The following is a 22,346-nucleotide window of genomic DNA, read 5'->3' as shown; positions in this document are numbered from 1 at the left end:
CAGCTCCTGCAACTTGCTGGCACTTCTCCTCCCATATTCCCTATCTCGTTACAAAATCCAAATGCAGAAAAATAATCTTACTCCGTCTCCATGCTTTCATGAACTATGAGTGCTAAGTGTCTTTGATTCTACTTCCTGGATCTTTCCAAATTCTAACCCCCTCTTTACCCCCAACTCCCTTGCCTTAGTTCTTATAAAAGTCTTCTAAACAATTTTCCCACCTCAAATTTCATTCTTTTCCAACATTCTGATATGCATTTTCCCAAATAATTCCCCTCACTGGTTAATGTAGCCACATTCCTTGGGCTAACTGATATGAACCGGTACCTCTGAACTAACTGTTTGTTCACAGATGGTGTATGTTCTGATGGGTCAGTGGTTAAGGGATATGGTTGTCAAACCTCTTGAACATCACCTTGATTATTACCCTCCTTCTTAAACCCTTCAACTCCCCAACAACTCAAAATAGTCTCTTTAGTGTAGCACATCATGGCTTCCTATTTTCAGGCCAGTGCCCAAGCCAGAGTTAACACCACGTTGCCTAACCTTCTCCAGGGCCTCAAAGCAAAGCTTCTTCACCTGAGGTCCACAGGTCCACACACATTCATGGTTAGATGCAGTGGCAGTTGTAGGGAGAGGGTAATGTGAACTTGGATAGGAAAAAGAATGCATCCTTTTTTGCTAACCTCTAACCATGATTTCAGAAGGATTAGAAATATCTATTGTTTGTCATCTATAAAATTACTTAAATCTTCAAATTACAGTACCCTGGTTGTAGCTAAACTAAATGTTTTTATGCACATCAGTACAAATTTACAACAGTAATTCTGACTGATGGCATATCTCATTTATTTTGTTAGAAAAGATGCACATAAAATACATCACAAATATGCTTTTAATGTATTTGGATAGTGATACTTCAATATAACTTTTTGTGGTAAAAAATATACTTCATGTACTTAAAAAAATATTATTCTGAGGAGTCTATCCATGACACAGTCAGAGAGATCCGTGGCACAAACAAGGCTTAGAATCTATACTCTCACAGCTTTACTGTCCATCCATCTAGTCTACATTAACTGATTGTTCACCAAACATGATGCACTGTGCTAGGCCACATGGACACCGAGATGAGAAAAACCTCCAAGGAGTGTGGGGGTGGGAACATAAAAATCCCATGTAAGAAATTTGATGTTATAACTCTACATATGGAGCCAGGGGCACTGAGGGGAGGGACTTCTAAGCAAAACTTGGGGCTGGGGAAGGCCTCTTAAAGATGACAGTGGAGCCAAGTCCTAAAGGGCAGGTAGAGTTTAGTCAGGTGAGGAAAGAACACAACCTATGATGCCACAGGCCCTGCTCCACTCTTTTGGAGACAACTGAGTCTGATATCTTTGCTTCAGGAAAAGGAAACAATCGTATGTAGTGCTGAAGGCTGCTGACTCTGGGTGGAAAGTGTCCAGACCTTGTAAAGTAGGAAGACAGTCAGCTCTGGAGACTTTCAGAGTTAAAAAGGCCCATTAGCTTCATGAAGATTAAAAAGTTCTCTTCATATGGAAATGCAGCGGTAAAAAGTTTGAATTTAGATCCAAAGCCTGCTGATTATGGCAGTGTTCTAGAGGAGAAAGAATCCAAAGGCCATCTACATGAGGCAGTAGAGTGACTGTTTTTAGAGGACTGTGGCTTCCTGCCAGGATGGCACAAAGATACATTTTCCAGAACCGTTTTAAAATTGAATAACAGATAAATTGAATGATTTTTGCAACAAAATGTGTGGCTCAAAACATCCTCACAATGTGCAGTCCTGAACAGGAAAGACGTTTCTGAATGCTTATGTTTGGGCTGAGATGGGACAGAGTATCTGTACAATTACCTAAAACAGGGATAGGGGGACTTCCCTGGTGGTTCAGCACTTAGGAATCCACCTTGCAATGCAGGGGATGCAGGTTTGATGCTTGGTCAGGTAACTAAGATCCCACATGCCATGGAGCAACTAAAGCCCATATGCCATAACTAACAGAGTCTACATGTTGCAATGAAGGATCCTGCCAAGTGTTGCAACTAAGATCTGATGCAGCCAAATAAATAAATAAACATTAAAAAAAATAAAATAGGGATATGTCTAGTCTTGGGAACTGATTTGGAAGGCGTGGGGAAATGCCTACTATTTTGCTAGAACCGTGTGCCCTTTTGTTTCTTTACTTTCTCAAGTAGACTGGGACATATGTTGATTCAACTTTTTACCAATATTAAATTACAGCATGTTTCCTTTTTTTTTTCATTACAGAAACAAAAAATTGTAATAAACTTCCTGTCTTTTTATACCTTGTTTCACTTAGCAATTGGAACTGTATTATTCTGGGGGAGAATTCAAATGTGGCTAGGAGCGAGGGTAGTCAATTAACTGCGGGTAGTTTTGCATCATTAAACTAAACGTGCCTTGCTTTCCCAAGTTTCATGAATACATTCAATGCTATCTTAAAAACAAAATAAAACCATTCCCTCTAGCTGGAAAGGTTTAGCCCTGTGACTGTGTGTTAACATTAACCTTGAAATGCCTGCCATCTACCATATACCTCCATATTTCTCCCACAAAAGTTTCTGCAAAGTACAGTCCCGACACCGTTACCATGAGCTGCCCTCTATCTGGGAATGATTACACTTGCATATGGATTTAACTTGGGACAGGAATAAGTTAGCACCTTCCTTTGACCTCTCTCTGAGCACAACATACAAACAGAATCCAGGCATGATGAGTACTTCGCAGCAGCTGGCTTCCACAGGTGGTAAGACAGAATATGACACATGATGGGTCTAGTCACTCAGCAAGTGTCAAATGAGCATCTGCCAATCTTCTTAACTGGGAATTGAGCTGTTTTTATCAACTTCCAGCCTTGCGAACTTAAATGAGGCTTTGAAACACATTTACTTGTAATTTAACTAAAAAATAAAATACTGTTTTTCTTGCATTTTCACAGACATCAGGGACTGGAAACAGTTGCAAGCCCTGGAAAGTGGGTCCCTATGAGGCCCCAACCTCCCCACTCAGCTAGTGAGGGTATTCTCTGTGTTCAAAATTCAATCTCCAGCCAACTGCTATTTTAGAAATATGATGACCACTGTGGTCATAAGACAAACAGACTGGCACTTTCAAAAGTCCTTTCTGGGTGAAGCTATGATAGATCAATATTCTAAAAATATTTTTTAAGAACATACACATTTTTTGCTTTGAGATAACTTTATTGTGAGGTTATAGAAATATGAATTAACTGTAGGCAAGTTTAAGTCAAATGTCTCAAAGATTCTAAACACAGCAGGGTATCTAAGATTTTACTTGCAGATTGTAGGTTCCTGGGCCCTGTAAGAGTTGGTCACTCAGTGGGGCTCATTTCATTGCATCCAGCAGATGTCACAGTTCAGCACTGACTACAAAGTTCTATATTAGCACAGTCCAACAGAAATACAAAGGCACGCAGGTAATTACCAAAAAAACTCGTTAACTATATTAAAAAATAATGTTTAGTGTATTTTCTAATAACTACATTTTTAAAAGTATCATATAAAGGAATGGATGAAATTACTTTTAATAATATATTGGATTAGCCAAAATGTTCATTTGGCTTTTTCTGTGACATCACATGGAAAAATCTGAACAAAATTTTTGGCCAATCCAATATATTATTTAACCCAATGTATCTAAAATATTACCATTTTCAACATGTAATTAATACATAAATGTTAATGAAATATTTTACTTTTTTTTTTGGTACTAAGTTTCTAAAATCCAATGTGTATTTTATACTTATGGCACAGGTCAATTCAGAGGAGCCACGAATAAACCCCATGTGGCTAGTGGCTACCATGTTAGATGGCACAACTCTATCCTATTCAGAATGGACAGACAGGTTAACGCTGCCATGGGAGTACCAGGGCCACCTAAATTCTAGGGTGCTTGACACATCCTAAACCATGGCCCCTCACAGTTTCAGAAACTGGTACTTCCAAATACGCTTATATTAAGGTTTTATCACTTACAGCAGCAACTTAAAAGTGCTATTTCAATCGTTCCCTTTCTGCACCTGCTTGTATAGAAAACTGGTCTTGATGTCAGAACTGGGCATTCCTACACTAGTGCATTGGAGAATAAGAAAGACGGGCTCACCGAGTCATCAGATCACAGGAATGTCAGTTCTTTTCCAATGTTTCACTTATATTTTAAAATAACTTTTTTTTCCCATAAATATTATTGTGAGTCTTTTCAGTACAGAGCTCTAGAGAAAAGTATTAATTCTAAAAATAAACCCAACAAAAACAGGTGGTAAAACATATTTAAGTAACTATGCAGTCAGCTTTACTTACTTTCTATGCAACTTTCAAGGACTACATTAACGTTAACTAGAACATGATCTGAAATTTACAAACTCTTGAGGTCTTATAAATTCTAACCAACTCTAGCCTTTCATCCACAGTAAGTACTGCCGCACTAAAGTGATTACCTTAGGTAAATGTTCTTTGATGGTTTCGTCATCTCTCTTCACTACCTCCCTCATTTCTTGGCTCCCAAGGTAGGCAGCGTTAACTACATTAAAAAAAAAAAAAAAGACAAGCATTTAGAATATATAGAACAAACACAAATGTCAAATTAATTGTAGTCAATTCCTGTTTCACCCTTTTCTTTTGGCAAGTGCTATGTGATGGAAGATATCAGTGAGGCCAAGAGAAGCGTGAGTCAGTGACATGCACTGACTCTGGAAACAAGGGCATGCCCTATGTAAGGCTCTCTCTTACCTTCACCTGGCTTTCTCAGCAGCAACATTTAGCTGTATGATGGCCTAATGTCAGATATCACAGCAGATGTGTATCACTGTACCTGATCAAGGTATTTTTATGACTTAAGGATTAGAACCACACATTTTAACAGCTAAATCATGCATACCAGGGAAACCACACACAGTTGCAAACATTAAAACATCTTGGTAACCTTTTTTTAGAAAGGACACAACTATAAAGAATGTCTGTTTTAAAATAGGTTTAAATGATCTTGAAGAGTTAGTTGTTAATGAAGGTCAGTCCTATTATACCTATTATATGCAAAATAGGTAGAGTGACTCCCATTTTCAAGATGACAAATATCTGGAAAAGAGGAAGAAAGCCAACGGTAATCCAAATTTGTGGGCTTCCCTGGTAGCTCAGTGGTAAAGACTTTCTGGTACTGCTACACAATTTTTCATTTGATTCTCTGTGCCTTGAATTCCACTTTGGTTGGTGTTATTACTGTTAGTTTGCTTTCTTTTTGGCATCATCCTCCTATTTGTCTTTTATTTTTACTCTTTTGTCATTTTAAGTACGTCTCTTGAAATCATAAATGGATCTTTTTAAAAACACAGTTTAAAGTCTCTCTCTCTTAAATATAGGACTTAACATACTTGTGTATATTGATATAAAAGATAGTTGGTCTGACTCCAGTCAGTAGGCAGAATAAAGTAATAATAAAGTTCACAGCAGAAATTAACCAAATTGAGACCAGAAGAACAAATGAGAAACTAAATGAAACTAAAAACAAGTTCAATAAAACTGATAAATCTCTACAGCCAGACTGTTCAGAAAAAAAATGTGAGAATACATAAAACATTACCTATATCAGGAATGAGAAATGATAACCCTTCAGATACAGATACTACAGACATCAAAAGGATCAGTTCCGTTCAGTCGCTCAGTTATGTCCAACTCTTTGCAACCCCATGGACCACAGCACGCCAGGCCTCCCTGTCCATCACTAACTCCCAGAGTTGGTGATGCCATCCAACCATTTCATCCTCTGTCATCCCGTTCTCCTCCTGCCCTCAATCTTTCCCAGCATCAGGGTCTTTTCAATGAGTCAGTTCTTCGCAGCAGATGGCTGAAGTTTTGGAGTTTCAGCTTCAACATTAGTCCTTTCAATGAACACTGAGGACTGTTCTCCTTTAGGATTGACTGGTTGGATCTCCTTGCAGTCCAAGGGACTCTCAAGAGTCTTCACCAATACCACAGTTCAAAAGCATCAATTCTGCACTTAGCTATCTTTATAGTCCAACTCTCACATCCAAATATGACTACTGGAAAAACCATAGCCTTGACTAGATGGACCTTTGCTGGCAAAGTAATGATAATTAGGGTAATTTTGTGGACTTTGCCATGAAATTTAAAAACTCAGATGAAACAGTCTGTACACAGACACAAATTTGAAGTTCACTTGACAACAGACAGGGGCTTCCCTGATGGCTCAGCAGTTAAGAATCTACCTGCAATGCGGGAGATATGGGTTCGATCCCTGGGTTGGCAAGATCCCTTGGAGGAGAAAATGGCAACCCACTCCAGTATTCTTGCCTGGAAAAAAATTCCCATGGACAGAGGAGCCTGGCTGGCTACAGTCCATGGGGTTGCAAAGAGTCAGACACGACTGAGCGACTAAGCATTCATGACAATAGGTAACCTCAATAGTTCTCCTATCTATTAAAGAAATTAAATTTGTAACTTAAAAGCCTCTCCACAAAGAAAACTCCAGGGCAAGATGAGTTCGTTGGTCCATTCTACAAAACATTCAAAGAAGAAATAATATTGATTCTAAATAAATTCTTCCAGAAATGACTACACATATATGGTTATTTAATTCTTGACAAAGGTGGCATTTCAGAACAGCAGAAAACAGGTGGTCTCTGGTAGGCAGAATTCTCAGATGACATAAACAATCCTTGCCCTTTTATAATCAATCCCCTCTGAGTATGGGTGAAACCTGTGAGTAAGATGACATATTGCTCCCATGACTAGGTTATGTTATAAAGTGGAGATGACTTTAAGGGAGATTATCCCAGTGAGCCTGACCTAATCACACGAGTCCTTCAAAATCTGAGTTCCCTCTGGCTAGCAGCAGAAGAGAAAGTCGCAGATTCAAAGTCCTAAGAGGACAAAACTCACTGCTGTTGGTTTGAAGATGGAGCCCACGTGAGAAGGATATGAAACTAACCTCAAGGAGCTGAGAGGGACCCCTTGCTGACAACCAGCAAGAAGACAGGGACTACAATCAAAATGCCAAGTGAACTAGATTCTGCTGACAACCTGAATGAGCTCAGGAGTGGACTTGGGATATGCAGGGGGCATAAAAGAGGCTTGTGATATCCAGGCAATGGTGATTCTTGAGCTCGGTGGAAGTTACATGCGAGTTTACTTTCTGATCATTCATGGAGGTAAACATTTTTATGTTTCAGGCACTTTTCTGCAGTGTTATCCTTGAATTAGTGAAATGTATAAAAATTCAAAAAACGTGTAAGGAATCTTATATTTCTAAAAAGCAAAATTTTCATTGGGGGATGTACTTCACCTTTATTCTCATTTTTGTTTTTCCAGGTAATTTCCCATCTATGTACACTTTTTCATTGTTTGCTTTTAGAAAGTAGAATACAAGTTTCCTTTCCAGTAACTGCTCCAAGGAAGCCATCCTTTTCTTCCCTCAGAAATGCTCGTAACACAACACAGTGGTCAGAAACAATAATACCAGATAGAAGTGTAATTTCCTAAGGGGAAAACACATTTCTCCTGGCAATGACTGTCGACAGCATTCCTGGAAACCCAGCAGAAATCAGAGTTTCAAGCACCACAGTGAAGGAAATATCTAGTAGTAGCAGTAATGGAAACAAAACTTGAAGGGAAGAGAATTTTTAGAGGAATGGTACTTACTTACTTTCATTTCATAACAAATCTAAATACAGGTGTAAAAAACCCTCACTGAGTCTAATGTTCTATTTTATTTGCTACCATCATCTTCTGAAACCTTCTTAGTGTTTAAATATTACTACAGGACTTCAACTCACAGTGGAGTGGCGAAGGAATGAAATGAAGGCAGGCTAAAACCGGAAGACCAATAGGACATTCGTGTCACAGGCTAAACGCTATCACTAAATTCTCCAAGTAAACACGATCTACAACAGAAGGCTGCCTTCTGTTTAATTAACCTAATCACCTACCTTAATGCCATTTTGTCCATCTGGAAAATTCCCAAGTCATCTTCAAGTCCGAATTCATTTGTCTTCTCCCTTATTTACCTAGGTAGAACTAGTTTCTCCCTTTCTCGGTACTATTTCTGCCCTGCATCTGTGTTCATATCAGTCTTAACCGTGATATATTAAAATTCCTCACACTGATTTACTCTACCATGCTATGTAAATATAAATGTAAATAGAAATATAATGTTAGGGTGATTTTATATATATATATATCTCAACAGCTATATTTCATTTATTCTCTCCAGTGATTATCCAGGTCCTTGGTTCATGGCAAGTGTCAGTAAGGGCTGTTAAATAAAATAAATGAGTAGGGACTGAGCTGGTGTTTTTCTTTTTAGGGGAAGGTTTGGGGGGAGGGTCAGGAGGAAAAACCTACTGCCATCCTTGAGGGAGAGCAAGAGCTGATGTCACAAGAGAGTCTAGACACTGACATGGGGAAGCCAAGTTGGCAGGTATTTGTTGATCTGATTTGTAAACAGATACTCTTATCAGTGTAACAGAGTTCATCAAAGTAAAACACACAACTCAAGGCATATGATTTTTAAAAAATAATACAACTTTTTAGAGGGGTAGATAATTTAAATACACACACACACACATAAACTTCTATAGAAAAAAATAATAAAACCTTCACTGAGTCATTTAATTCTAAAGCAGAGGTGATATTCTAATACCATATCTAATTACCTTTTGCCTAAATCCTAATACTGACCACACACACACACAAATTTTTTCCTTCTCTGCTGAATTTAAGGCTAAACTTCCATGAATAATTAAAGCTGAAGTTGGCTTTTAATGGATTTTCCTAAGTTACACACAAAAATGAGAGACTAGGTAACATGTGAGTCTGGTTTTGTCTTATTCAAAATATTATTCTGGGATTAAGTCAAAAATATTCTGAGAAGAAATTTGTGATTCTTTAGTGAAGCTTATGTGTCAGCAGTTCATTGAATAGTTTTCAGTTCATATAACTGTACATGCTTTTAAAAGTTACTTCCATATTGATTAAGGAAAGGAAAGATTACAAAAGTCTCTTACAAGAACGCATGCAACAAAGGTAATGAAATCCACCAGGAATGCCCTTTGTCTGCACTATGTTTTTCTAATTAGGTAAATGAAAGGAATTAAGACATCAATTTGGTCTAACTAACAAAAAGACTCTAGAATATTTTTAAATGTTAATTATCTTGACCTGTGATACTGCTAAGCTAAAATATATTTGCTTTTAGCTTTGATCAGAAAATCCAATTTAGCTGTCTCAGTGAGAAGTCTATTTCTCATGAAACAGAAGAACATCTATTATAAAGAAAATACATAGGAGCAACTATTACAGAATTAAAGGAAAAAAAAACATGCATTTTCTTTAAAAGTAATATGCAAGACAATCTAGTTACATAAATTGAATTGATGAACACATGGTGAAGTTTATGAAGCACACTAACTGAATTAGGGCTACTCTATCTTGAACGCTGGATAGGAAAGGAGGTTTTACTCAGTCTGGTAAAGAGGGCTAATACAGACTCTCAGCCTATAAGAACTGCCATTTTTGCCAAAAGGACAACAGCATTTGAAATATCTGAATAGTTTTGTTCCTTGAACTTTTCAGACCTTACTACCACAAAAAAATATGTGTATAAACTAAAGGATACAGAAAATCTGTTTCTATCCAGATAGGTCAGGATTTATTATCCACCACTTGGACTGGCAAACTTCCTCCGTTTGTTTCCGTAAGATTTCTACTGAAGCACAGACATTACATAATGTGCAAACACTGCAAGCCCTCCTTTTAGGGGGTAAACTGGTCAGACTGGTATACTGGAGGTCATTGTCTGGATGATAGTCAAACCACAGAGAAGTAGGTCTGGAGGAGGGAGGTCTGCAGAGTATAGATTTCACCACTGTGAATGATCTCAGATCTGGTATTCCTTTCCCCCAATGAGCCCTCTCTTTGTGTAAAATGAAAATCATGTCATCAACTCAAGTGGTTGGTTGAAATATTGATTAGCCTTCACCATTCATGGGATAGAAGCTCAGGAGGAATACACTAATCATCTTCAAGGGTCAGGGATTTAAGAGTATCAGCCTCTCTCAGCTGGGACCTTCTTCCATTTGTCCTAAGCAAGGTAACAGGAATCACTAGTGGGATGGCTAGGGCAAGTCTGGGTAAAGGTACATTTTATGGTAGCCATTGCGAGAAGAGGCAAGGGTGAATTGGTATCCAAAGTGGAGAGGTAAAAAGATGCTGGCTAAGATGATGGAGACGCTTGGTTAAGGATTAGCCTACTGTCATGAGTAGAAGATTGAACCTTCTTATAGAGAATAAACCAAGAACACAAAGCAGAAAGAACACAGGTAATTCTTGCCTTCTTTCTCTTTACCCAAAGTTATTATAGATGGGGTGAGTAATGAGGGAAAAAAAGAGACTACTAAAGTATTGGTTACTTGGATGTTAGAAAGCCAGATCTATCAATAGAAGGACGAGAACAGAAAATCAGAGAAGGAAAGGATGTCAGAAATACAAGGGCTGTGCTCCAAAAGTTTGTTTGCAAGTTGGTTGTTTGGAACAGAGATGAAGCAACGTGGCTGAGTGTTTAGTCTGGTTTACAGTCTATTTTGCACATCTTGTAACTGTACTATGGCAAAGAAATTCCACAGTTCCTCCAAGCAACAATGCAGATGGAAGGCTCTGGTTGCCTTGAGTCATGGAGGGGAACGTGTCCTATGCCCAAACTGTCTTGCTCCTTGATGCCTGCATTCAGGGCTCCCAAAGACTCAGGAGGAGTCAATCACTGCAGCTGAAAGGAAGATTCCTTTCTCTTGAGCACAACTTATGGAGCCTACGTCTTCAAGAGGGTATTTATAATTCTGTGAAGTGTTCTACGTGTGTGCATGTCTAGCAGCTCAATTGTGTCAGTCATGTCCAACTTGTTGCAACCTCATGGACTGTAGCCCACCAGACTCCCCTGCCCACGGGATTTCCCAGGCAAGAATACTGGAGTGAGTTGTCATTTTCTACAAATTAAATCCTGTTGGTTGATACTGTTGCTGAATTCACCTATATCCTTGCTAACTTTCTGTCCTATCATTCTACTGATTGTTGAGAGGGATATTTACGTATCCAGCTATAACTGTCCATTATCCTTTCAGTTGTATCAGTTTTTGCTTCATATATTTTGCAGCACACTTGGTTTGTACATACATATATTAGAATTACTATGACTCCTTAGTAGATTAACTCTTTTACTATTATCATTATGTAATATCCCTCTCTGTTCCTGGTAATTTTCTTTGCTCTGAAGTCTACTTTATCTGATAGTAATATAATCATTCCTGGTCCATTTTGATTAATATTTGCATGATATATCTTTTCCCATTCTGTTATTTTCAACCTACCTATATGATTATGCTTTAACTACATTTTCTGAAGATTGCATATACTCAGGTTATGTTTTTAAATTCATGTTGTCAATCTTTATCTTTTAATTGGTGTATTTTGACCATTTGCTTTAATGTAACTATTGGTAATGTTAGAGCTTGTTTGCCATTTTATTATTTGTTTTCTGATAGCTATCTGTTTTCTATTTTTCTATGTTCTTTCTCTGGCCTGTCTATGTGTTACTGAATGTTTTAGAATTCTATTTTGATTTACTTATAGTGTTTTTGTTGTTTTTAAAATATGTCTCCTTATGTAGATTTTAAAGTGGTAATTCTAGGTATTTCACTGAGGGTGTATGACTTACACCCTCAATGCCATTTTCACTTACTAGGCTATTTCTTTCTCTTCTATGAGGGAAAAATAAGGGGCTGGACCAGCAGGTCCTCTTCAGTCTTTGGTGATTTTATGACTGTTCCAAGCCTGGCTTCCCTTCTCCCTATCTTATCTTCTTCCTCTCCCTTGCTAAGCCTATAATAAACAATAGGTGTTTGTAGAACATTGTGGGGGGAAGTCCATAAATACAGCAAATAGGCTGAACTTTGTATTTGTGATGACTGCTTCTTGCTATTTAGGAAAACACGTCCTGCATAATCTGTGGCTGTATAACTATAAAGGCAGGGGTGTGACTTGTTTCTGAACTCACTATGCACGTGAAATTGTGGGAATCAATGTAAGTGAGCACCATAAACTTTAGACAGTAGTCCTGCTTTTATGCTTGACTGGAGCAAAGAGACAGCAGCAGCAGCTACAGTAAAGGAAGCCTGACACAGTGGCATACTGCTGGGATTTGAACACTACCCACTAGTTGTGTGACTTCAGGCAAACTGTAACTTCTCTGAACCTCAGTATCTTCATCTGTAAAATGGGGACAGGAATACCCGAACTTCATTAGTTCTTCTGAGGACTACAGGTAAAAGCTTAGAACAGTGCTATTTGCTGCTGCAACTGCTGCTATACCATTTATTGGAGGCTTATTATAAATAAAATACTAGATAGGCACTTTGCATAAATTATCACATTTAATCCTGTAATAATCTTTTGAGGTACAGGATATTAATATCTCCATTTTATAGACTATGGAGGTAGCATAATTTTATTATTAAAATCATTTGTAAATATAGTATAAATTAGTACTAACTAAAAGATAAATTACATTTAAAAATATCATTTGAAGCCAAAAAGTAAAGTACCAAAAACATTCCCTGGCATATTCAGAAACTATAATTACTAAAGCCTCCAATGTTATACTACCATGACTACTATTTATTACTTTTTAAAATTTCTCCAAAAACTTCTAAAGAGCAAAGCAAAATCATAGTTTATTCACTCTATGAGGATATTAGGCCTGGTTTCCTTGTGCTGATTTTTGCAGTTTATACACTGAGCTTAACAGGGAACACCGTGGATTCCTGTAAGGGACTCCATATATAGTAGATAGAGAAAAATTCTTTCTCATTGTCCTGCAGCTAGAGTAGAGAATCAGAAGGATAAGGTTTAAAATTAAAGCCTGATGAGGCTTCTCTGTCATTTAGAATATCCCTCACTATTTTCATTTTGTTTCAAGTTTTAAACTTTTGGGAGAAAAATATAACAAATAATTCCTTGTTTGAGACTCACCCACTGTCTGAGGTTATTCTCTTAACACTTTCTGATATAAGAATAAACATATACATTTTAAAATGTGCTTACCAAGGCAGAATGGTTCCAACATATTCATACACAAAAATTCGCTTGGTATGTCCATCATTTGAAGGACCATTCTGATCGCCAAGAACTTGATTTTCTCAGGCCATGGTTTAAGCAGTAAGTAGCAAGGAACATAGAGAGCATATCGAAGCCAGCACAAAAGAGGTGTGGCAAACCTGCCTTTGGGTGACTCAGACATTCGCTCAATTGTTGGAAACAGCAGAATGGAGCGAATTACCTATAATGAAAAAAAAATTTTGATGAGAAGTTTTCCTAAGGGATAAGTTACTGCTTTCTCATTTCTTCTATATAGTATCTACAAATGACTAGGTTTTAGAACATGGCTAATGATCTATTCCGGAGAAGGCAATGGCAACCCACTCCAGTACTCTTGCCTGGAAAATCCCATGGACGGAGGAGTCTGGTGGGCTGCAGTCCATGGGGTCGTGAAGAGTCGGGCACAACTGAGCGACTTCACTTTCACTTTTCACTTTCATGCACTGGAGAAGGAAATGGCAACCCACTCCAGTGTTCTTGCCTGGAGAATCCCAGGGACAGAGGAGCCTGGTAGGAGGCCGTCTGTGGGGTCACGCAGAGCCGGACACGACTGAAGCGACTTAGCAGCAGCAGCAATGATCTATTCAGACTGAGAAGTACCATCCACTGCCTTCTCAGGCCTCAACCAATCTGGGTAGGATATAAGGATGTCCCTCAAGTTGAAGGGGTTAATTTTCAGGATGAAGAGGAAATCAGATACATAAGTTTTTGATTATGACAGCAACTCCCACTCCTTTTGAAAGACTGCTGAAAGTAGAAATGAATTTACCATTTTAGTGGATTACCAATTTGACTAATGATGCCCAAAGAGATTAAAACTACAAAAAATACTCTATTTCTAGTCAGAATTTCTTTTATTCATATTTGGAGATAGTTCACTTTTGAAAAGCTCCTCTATTCTGTAACCTTACTAGCCAAAGATAATCTTTAACAGGACCATATGTATATATGCTGCTGCTGTTTCGTCGCTTCAGTTATGCCCGACTCTGCACAACCCCATGGACTGTGGTCTGTCAGGCTCATATATGTGTGTATATACATATATGTATATATACATATGGGCTGTGCTGAGTCTTCTTATTGCACGGGTTTTTCTCTAGTTGTGGCAAGTGGGGGCTACTCTCTAGTTGTGATGCACAGGCTTCTCATTGTGGCAGCTTCTCTTGTTGCAGAGCACGGGCACTAGGGTTTCAGTAGCTGCGGTTCCCCAGGCTCTAGAGCACCGGCTTCTCAGATGCTCCACAGCATGTGGGATCTTCCCAGACCAGGAACTGAACCTGTGTCTCCTGCATCAGCAGGTTGATTCTTTACCACCGAGTCACCAGGGAAGCCCAGGATGAAATATATTTTTAACAACTGATTCAACTTCAATAAAGCATGCATGCTCAGTTGCTCAGTCATGTCTGACTCTTTGTGACCCCATGGACTGTAGCCTGCCACACTCCTCTGTCCATGGAATTTTCCAGGCAAGAATACTGGAGCAGGTTGCTATTTCCTTCTCAAGGTGATCTTCCTGATCCAGGGATCGAACCTGTTTGTCTCCTGCACTGGCAGGCAGATTCTTTACCAGTGAGCTCCTTGCGAAGCCATGGATAAGATTAGTGTCCTTAAAAGGACAGACACTTCCCAAGAGCACAAAGAAAAGAGGTCTGGAGAACACACAGAGAGAAGATGGCCATCTATAGGCCAGGAAGAAGTATCACCAGAAACTGACCATGTTGGCATGCTGATATTGGGCTTCCAAACTCCAGAACTAAGAAAATAAATTTCAGTTGTTTAGGCCACCCAGTCTATGACATTTTGTTAGGCAGTTTGAGCAGACTAACACCTATCTCTTAATATCACAGTCAATTTTTGTCTGTTAATGAACTTGATACAAGTGTAATCATGCAGTGTTTTTATTTTACTTCCTTCAATCAATATTGTTTATAAGATCCATCCTTGTTGATGCATATAGAAATAGCTCATTATTGTTGCTATCTAGTTTTCCATTGTAAGAACACAACACAATTGATTTTATAGATAGATATCTAGGTTGTTACTACAAATATGCTGATATTTTTACACATGTCTATTGTGCATGTATTGCTGTTGACTATGTCATCTCAAAGTAGAACTATGTGGACATATGGTTGCACATGTTAGCTGCAGTGTTAGTAGGTAGTTCCAAATAGTTTTCCAAAGAACTTGTACCAGCGTACTCCCCTACCATCAGACATGGGCTTCCCTGATAGCTCAGACGATAAAGAATCTATCTGCAGTGCAGGAGACCTAGGATCAATTCCTGGGTTGGTAAGATCCCCTGGAGAGGGGAATGGCAACCCATTCCAGTGTTCTTGCCTGGAGAATTCCATGGACAGAGGAACCTGTCAGGATACAGTCCACAGGGTACCAAAGAGTCACACATGACTGAGGGACTAAGTATACACACATACCATCAACCATTAGGGTTCATAGTGTTATATATCCTCATATTTGGTTCTGGCAAACTTTGTAATTATAATTGTAATTGACTAACCTGTTATCTGGAGGTATTTCGTTATGGCTCTGACTTAAGGTTTTTATGTCTTTTTATGTTTTGGGAACATTTTCTATACATCCTCTGAAAATATCTTATTTAAGTCTCACATTTTTCTATTAGACTGTCTTTTTAAATTATTGATTTGTAGAAGGTACTTTTTAGTCTAGATACCAGCCCTTTGTCATGTTGTAGTTCTTGACTTGCCTGTTCATTCCTTATTCTTATTTTTTTTTTAACGGAGATAAACTCTTCCGTTTGATACAACTGAATTTAACAGTCTTTTCTTTTACAGTTATGGTTCTCTGTCCTTGGTTTAAGAAATTCGTCTACAACCTCAAATCATGAGGATATTATTTTTTTCATTCAAAAATATTTTAGAAATTAGATTTTTCAGAAATGAGACAATGGTAACTTCTTATCTGTTCTACCATGTGGATTTAAGCCTTGGGCTGGGTTTAACTTTGGTTGTGAGTCTATTCCTTTGATTTCGGGCATCAATGATTTATCATTTCTTTTAAGTATTTACATTCCTCCTTCTGGATGAACTGGATGTATTTCTCCTGGTAGGACCTGATAGTAAAGGTGGGGTTTTGTGGACTCAGTCTCTTTTTCACCTTCTACCATTGACAGTCCTTTTTCATAATAATCTATTTGATGGCACTGACCAAATGTTACATTGACCAGGTAACACCTGTCACTCTGCCTTCATGTCTCTCTCACTGATAGAGAACAGGGATTTGAGGGTAAAAACTGTGGAGGACCCTTCTTTCTAATCATATCTTCTTGTTCTTACTTGGTCGTATCTAGCAGCTAAGGGCTTAGCTATTTCCTACAGGCTTTTCCTTTTCTCTCAACAATATCTGAGATCTTTTCATTGTTTCTTTTTCAGTCACAATAATCTGATTTCTGCTACATGTCCTTCTCTGTCAGGTAAGTAAGAATGTACTGTTCCCTAGGCCTGCATGATGACTAAATAAAAGACGTTCTTTGGGGGCTGAGAACCACAGCCTTTTCAGATGATTTTTAAAATGCTGGATGGGTAACAACACGTTGCAAAATGCTCATGATGTGCTTTCTGAATGAATGCTGCGTTTCTGCGGCCTTGGCATCTTCTCAAGTACAAAGCAGAGGAGAAGCTGGATGGACTGTACTGAATCAAGGCCTTATGGAGCATTCGTGGGTGCTTGTGATGCAGATCATTGTGGGTTCCAGAACGTCAGGGATGATCCAGAATCCTCCAGTCAGAGCCAGCTGCCTGCGTCTCAGTGCGTTTACACAAAGGTTATATATATAAAGAGTCACACAAGGGTTACGGGGTCTCTGTGAAATCTGACTAGACAAGAAAAGTCAGTTAAAGGAATCATTCTCCCTGGATGCCACTTCCAGAGTGAACTCCAACTCAATGCTTTTGAACACAGAGGAGGAACGAGATCAGCTTCGGAATCGCAGGGCTTTACGGGTATTTGGTCACCTTCTTTGTTCCCTTTTAGTGTCACACAGGGCTACAGCATTCCTGACCCACCCGTGATGACGATTACATTGAGGACACAGGGTAAGCAGAGTACAGACACAAGCATCCCAGCGACAGTTGCCATCAGTCTCGGGGAGCATTGGTAAAGAACATGACAGCCTTATGACATCTCCAGGGCTCCTGAACAGGCCTCCCTATTCTCACTGTCCATATATAGTAGGCAAGCTACTGCTTCACCTTCACCTTTCTGTCCAAAGATATTTTTCAGGACTGCTCCCAGTGGCTCAAACAAGGCTGCTGTCTCTCTTAGACATGTGGAATATATCCTTCAGAGTGGCAAAAATTAAGAAATCTAACAATATACCAAGTACTACTGATGTGGATCAATAAGAACACCTATTATGGCATAATTGCTAGCCTTTCCGCTTCAGTTTTTGAAGTACAATCACTTTGGTGGGTGTCTGGAGCTCCACACAGAAAGTAAATTTCATCAAGTTGTCTAATGTTAGCAGTTTGATTCAGGGCTCTACCATTTCACTTGGATACCAAACAGCATGCTTTTTAAGAGTCTGAGAGGGAGAAACAATTAAAAAAAATCTTTTAGCAATTGGAGAGGTGCTACAGTTAACCACTGACTTTACACCTTCAAATTCAGATTTCTTCCCCTGTCTTTTGGGTAATTTTAGTGTCATGAATCCTTTAATTCCTATAAGAGCTACAAACATTCTGCTCGTCTTAGGACTCGAGAGATTTCACACAGGGGTGGGTTTATATGGAGCAATCTTTGGTACTGAGAGAGGAAGGGCTTCATACTGCCCTGCAGGGTCCTCCGAGCGGAAGGGCTACGAAGGACCTCCTTTCCCATTGCACAGGAAGAGTTCTCCCTTGACGCTGCAGAGCGGGTTTCTTTAGCAGCTGCAGTGGCAGCAAAGACAATGATGAAGAAACCAACTTCTGAGCTTCAGCTGGGCTGTCTTTTGTTAGTCCCAACTGGAGCAAAAGTTCCCCGATCTGGTAAGGAAGCCAGGTTGGCCAAAGTACAGTCACTGCAGGCTCCTTGGCAGGCAATATTCTTCAATAATATCTTTAAGAGTTTGATGGCCTAGTCTTTCACTTTTTCAGTCCATAATCTACCTAAAACTGATTTTTACGTGTGAAATATGGGTCTAACAATTTTCCTCCATATGGAAACTCAATTGTTACAGCACTATTAACTGCAAAGGCAGTCCTCCCCTGCTTTTCTGGTGTGACGCTTCTGCAGCAAATCCTGTACGTGAAAGGTCCTTTCCTGGGCTCTCTAAGCTGTTTTATTGACCTACTTTTCTAACTCTGTGCCCAGAGCACAATGTCTTACTTACTAAAGCTTTAGATTTTGGTATTTGGTAGAGTAAGTTAAACCCCATTTTCTTGTTCTTCAAAAATGCCTTGAGTATATTTGGCTTTCTGCATTGGATATGGATATGAGTTTCATTTATAAAAACATAATTATTAAGTAATTAAGAGATGATACCAGCAAGTTTCAAGTCCTATGGTGGGGTAGGAAAGACAGAAGATAATGAAAAAAGACTGGAAACTGCTGGAAGTGGGCTCTAAACGAGGTGTTTTAGTGAAGGCTTCAGAGAAAGGTGACATTTATGCAAAGGCAGCTACAGAATGAGCAGAAGATATTTGGAAAAAGAGGTTTTCTGGGAGAGGGAAGAGCAAGTGCATAGGCCATAAGATAGAACCTAATTTGGTGTTTAAGAGAGACTTCTCTGGTGGTCCAGTGGCAGAGACTCTGTGCTCCCACTGCAGGGGGCCTGGTCAGGGAACTAAATCCCAAACGCCACAACTAAAGATACTGGTGCTGCAACTAAGACCCAGTGCAGCCAAGTAAATAAATAAACATTTCACAGAAAGAGAGAAACAGGCAGGGCAGTACAGCTGGAGCAGAGTGTGTGAAAGGAGAGCAGCTCAGTTGTGACCATCATAATCACAGGGGCAGCAGCCGATGGATGGTCCAACGGGCCTTTGGTTTCCACTCTGAGTCACCGAAAAGCTTTTGAAGGGTTCTGAAAACAGGGATGATATGTTTGACTTCCATCTTAATATGATTACTTTGGCTATTGCATCGTTACTAGTGTCCTAGAAGTACTGTATCAATGAAATTTTACGATTAAAAAAAAGTAAGAGTTAGAAATATTGGTGGCAAAGAGTCAGACATGACAGTGATTGAACAACAGAAATATTGCAAGGTAAAATGACTATTTTTGGTTTATGTTTAAAACATTAACAAAATTTCATGTATAAAAATAATAGCTAAACACCAACATAAAAAGAAATGTACTACGCTTATCTAAAGAGAACTTTAAAATCCAAAGGGACATTTGTTCTTCCATGGCAAAGGACATATAAATTCTGCCACTAAGTTAACTGATCAATTCAATTCATTCAATCCCAATTAAATACTAAATAAGATGATCCTTATTTTGAAATTTGACAAATTATATTAATGTTCATCTGGAAAATGAAATACATCAAACCTAGGAATTCTGAAAAAGAAGAGAAAGAGGGAGATCAGCTTTACTGACAGTACACATTATGAAGCCATGATAGTTAAAACTGTATGATCAGAAAAGGATCACACAGCTCAGTGGAACAGAAATGGGTCTAGAAACAGACCTGAACATATATGGGAATTAAATTTATGATAAAGGTATTAGTGGAGGAGGAAAAAAAAAAAGCTGATACATAAATGCAGGCAAATAGATGGGGAAACAATGAAAACAGTGACAGACTTTGTTTGGGCTCCAAAATCACTCCAGATGGTGACTGCAGCCATGAAATTAAAAGATGCTTGCTCCTTGGAAGAAAAGCCATGACCAACCTAGACAGCATATTAAAAAGCAGAGACATTACTTTGCCAACAAAGGGCATCCAATCATAGGTATGGTTTTTCCAGTAGTCATGTATGGATGTGAGAACTGGACTATAAAGAAAGCTGAGAGCGGAAGAATTGATGCTTTTGAACTATGGTGTTGGAGAAGACTCTTGAGAGTCCCATGGACAGGAAGGAGAGCCAAACAGTCCATCCTAAAGGAAATCAGTCCTGAATATTCGCTGGAAGGACTGATGCTGAAGCTGAAACTCCAATACTTTGGCTACCTGATGCAAAGAACTGATGCTGGGAAAGACTAAAGGTGAGAGGAGAAGGGGACAACAGAGGATGAGATGGTTGGATGGCATCACTGACTCAAAGGACATGAGTTTGAGTAAATTCTGGGAGTTCGTGATGCACAGGGAAGCCTGGCGGGCTGTAGTCCATGGGGTCGCAAAGAGTCAGACACGACCGAGTGACTGAACTGAACTGAAATGCAGCTGGGAAAACTGGAGAACAGAATTATTTAGAATAGCAAAAGACTGGAGATGGATTTCCATAATTATGATTAGTTACATAAACTATGATATATCTATCTAATGGAATACTATGGTATAATGAACATTAAGTAGATCTGTATGTGCTAATAATGAGGGTGTTCTAATTCTGTTTATTCTTTGAAATAAACTGATTGGAATTGTGCGTAAAAGGGAATTAGCAAGCTGCAAAGCAGACATTCTAAGCCTTGGGGCTCATACTTTCTCTGGACTTTTTATCCTGAACGCACAAAGGTAATTTTGTTTGAAAATTAGACATCACTGAATAATGTAATCCCCACTAACTACAATTTAACAATTCAACTCCAATCTAATTTTTCCCTCCAAGTAACTTTTAACCATGTTAGTAAATAACCAAACCAACTACTATCAGGGATTTGGTTAAAAAAATAATTCTAGGGAATAATGTGAGGTCAGTACATTTAATCCTAACCCTCTAAACCTTCTGCATTTATAATGGCACCAGAGATAAGAGAAAATATTCAGAACTAGTCCTTTCAGGTGCTATAAATTCTTCAGGAAAGTAAAACTAAATTGTGTTCTATTGTACTCTGCTCATCAAAGCAGGAAAATATGCTAAAACTCATGACAAATATTTGAAATGGGAAAGTTAGAAAGAAATCTGCCCCTCCTCCCCGCCCCAGCCAATCCACAGTAAGCCAGAACAATCAACTAATGAAAATAATCTGTTTTTCCAAGAAGTCTGGTGTCAGGTAACTCATTGTTCATTTTAGTTTCAAGTTTATTCACTTCAAAATAACGGGTTTCCTTGTGTTTAGTAAAATGTCGTCAAAGATTCAGAGAATATAAATGGTTAATACAGTTACTGTCATACTGAAACATGTATCATACAGATTCCATACTAGTTATGTAACCCACAGCACCTAAGGAACTTTGGACTGATGAAATCAGCTGGCAGAAACGGGAAGCAATTCATTACTTTGTATAAACGATCCGTTACTGTGACCCGTGTTAAACAAAACTACATGCAAAGAAAAACTCTAAAAATACACGAGTAACTACAGGCTTACATTTGGTTGATGTGTATCAATAACAAGCTGAGATTTAAAGTGCACTATGAAATCATGGGAATGTACTGAAACAATAAGGAAGTTCTAATGTGCACTCTGAATGCATCATTACCTCTTAAAAATATAAGAAGACCAAAGATTGTTTATCACAACTAATATTTAGTTGACTAGGCTGGTTTTCCTCTCTTGCCTTTGGAGAGCAACAGTTATTACCTGTTGGGTGAAACTTAGACTTTCCTACATATCATGATGATAATTTCAGTGAAATTTATAGTCCAAATGTGATAGGGTAAGGCATAGTAATAAAAATTTGTTTTATTCATGGAGAAACCTATTGGCCAAAAAAAAAAAAAACAAAACACTGAGGTCAAGGAAATATACCTGATTTTATAACACAGCTGTGCAGAGAAAGTTTCCAAATTTGTGTACATGACAAAACATTTTCTTATGTTACTGTCTTATTAAAGAAATAATTTCTAGGCTGACCAATTCATTCTACTCTAAGGAAGCAATTTCATACGTTTCACATTCACTTGAAATCTAACAGAGTCAACATTTGGTAATGAAGCACAACCACGTTTTCTTGACTAGTATAGGAAAGTAAATATACACACTGTGACTTTTTATACAGGGCATGTTTGGGGGACTGGAGACAGTATTTTGATGTTTATTTCTCCTGAATTTATTATTA

General features: G+C 38.5%; 1 protein-coding gene across 6 annotated transcripts in view; it reads right to left on the bottom strand.

The window, feature by feature from the left end:
- Positions 1-22,346, bottom strand: part of LDAH (lipid droplet associated hydrolase) — an 88,590-nt gene that overhangs the window by 12,339 nt on the left and 53,905 nt on the right. For 4 of the 6 annotated variants that reach the window (XM_061433205.1, XM_061433206.1, XM_061433207.1 and 1 more), the window contains exons 5-6: positions 13,165-13,399; positions 4,497-4,579 (exon numbers count right to left, since the gene is read on the bottom strand). In XM_061433205.1, the coding sequence (XP_061289189.1) occupies positions 4,497-4,579; positions 13,165-13,399 (318 nt within the window). Of the gene's footprint in view, positions 1-4,496; positions 4,580-13,164; positions 13,400-13,444; positions 13,966-22,346 lie in introns of those variants that run through there. The other 2 variants (XR_009739529.1, XM_061433209.1) reach the window with 2 other exon arrangements.

The sequence above is a fragment of the Bos javanicus genome, chromosome 11 (assembly GCF_032452875.1).
Source record: "Bos javanicus breed banteng chromosome 11, ARS-OSU_banteng_1.0, whole genome shotgun sequence".
Classification (NCBI taxonomy): domain Eukaryota; kingdom Metazoa; phylum Chordata; class Mammalia; order Artiodactyla; family Bovidae; genus Bos; species Bos javanicus.
This window is presented reverse-complemented; position numbering and strand designations above follow the sequence as displayed.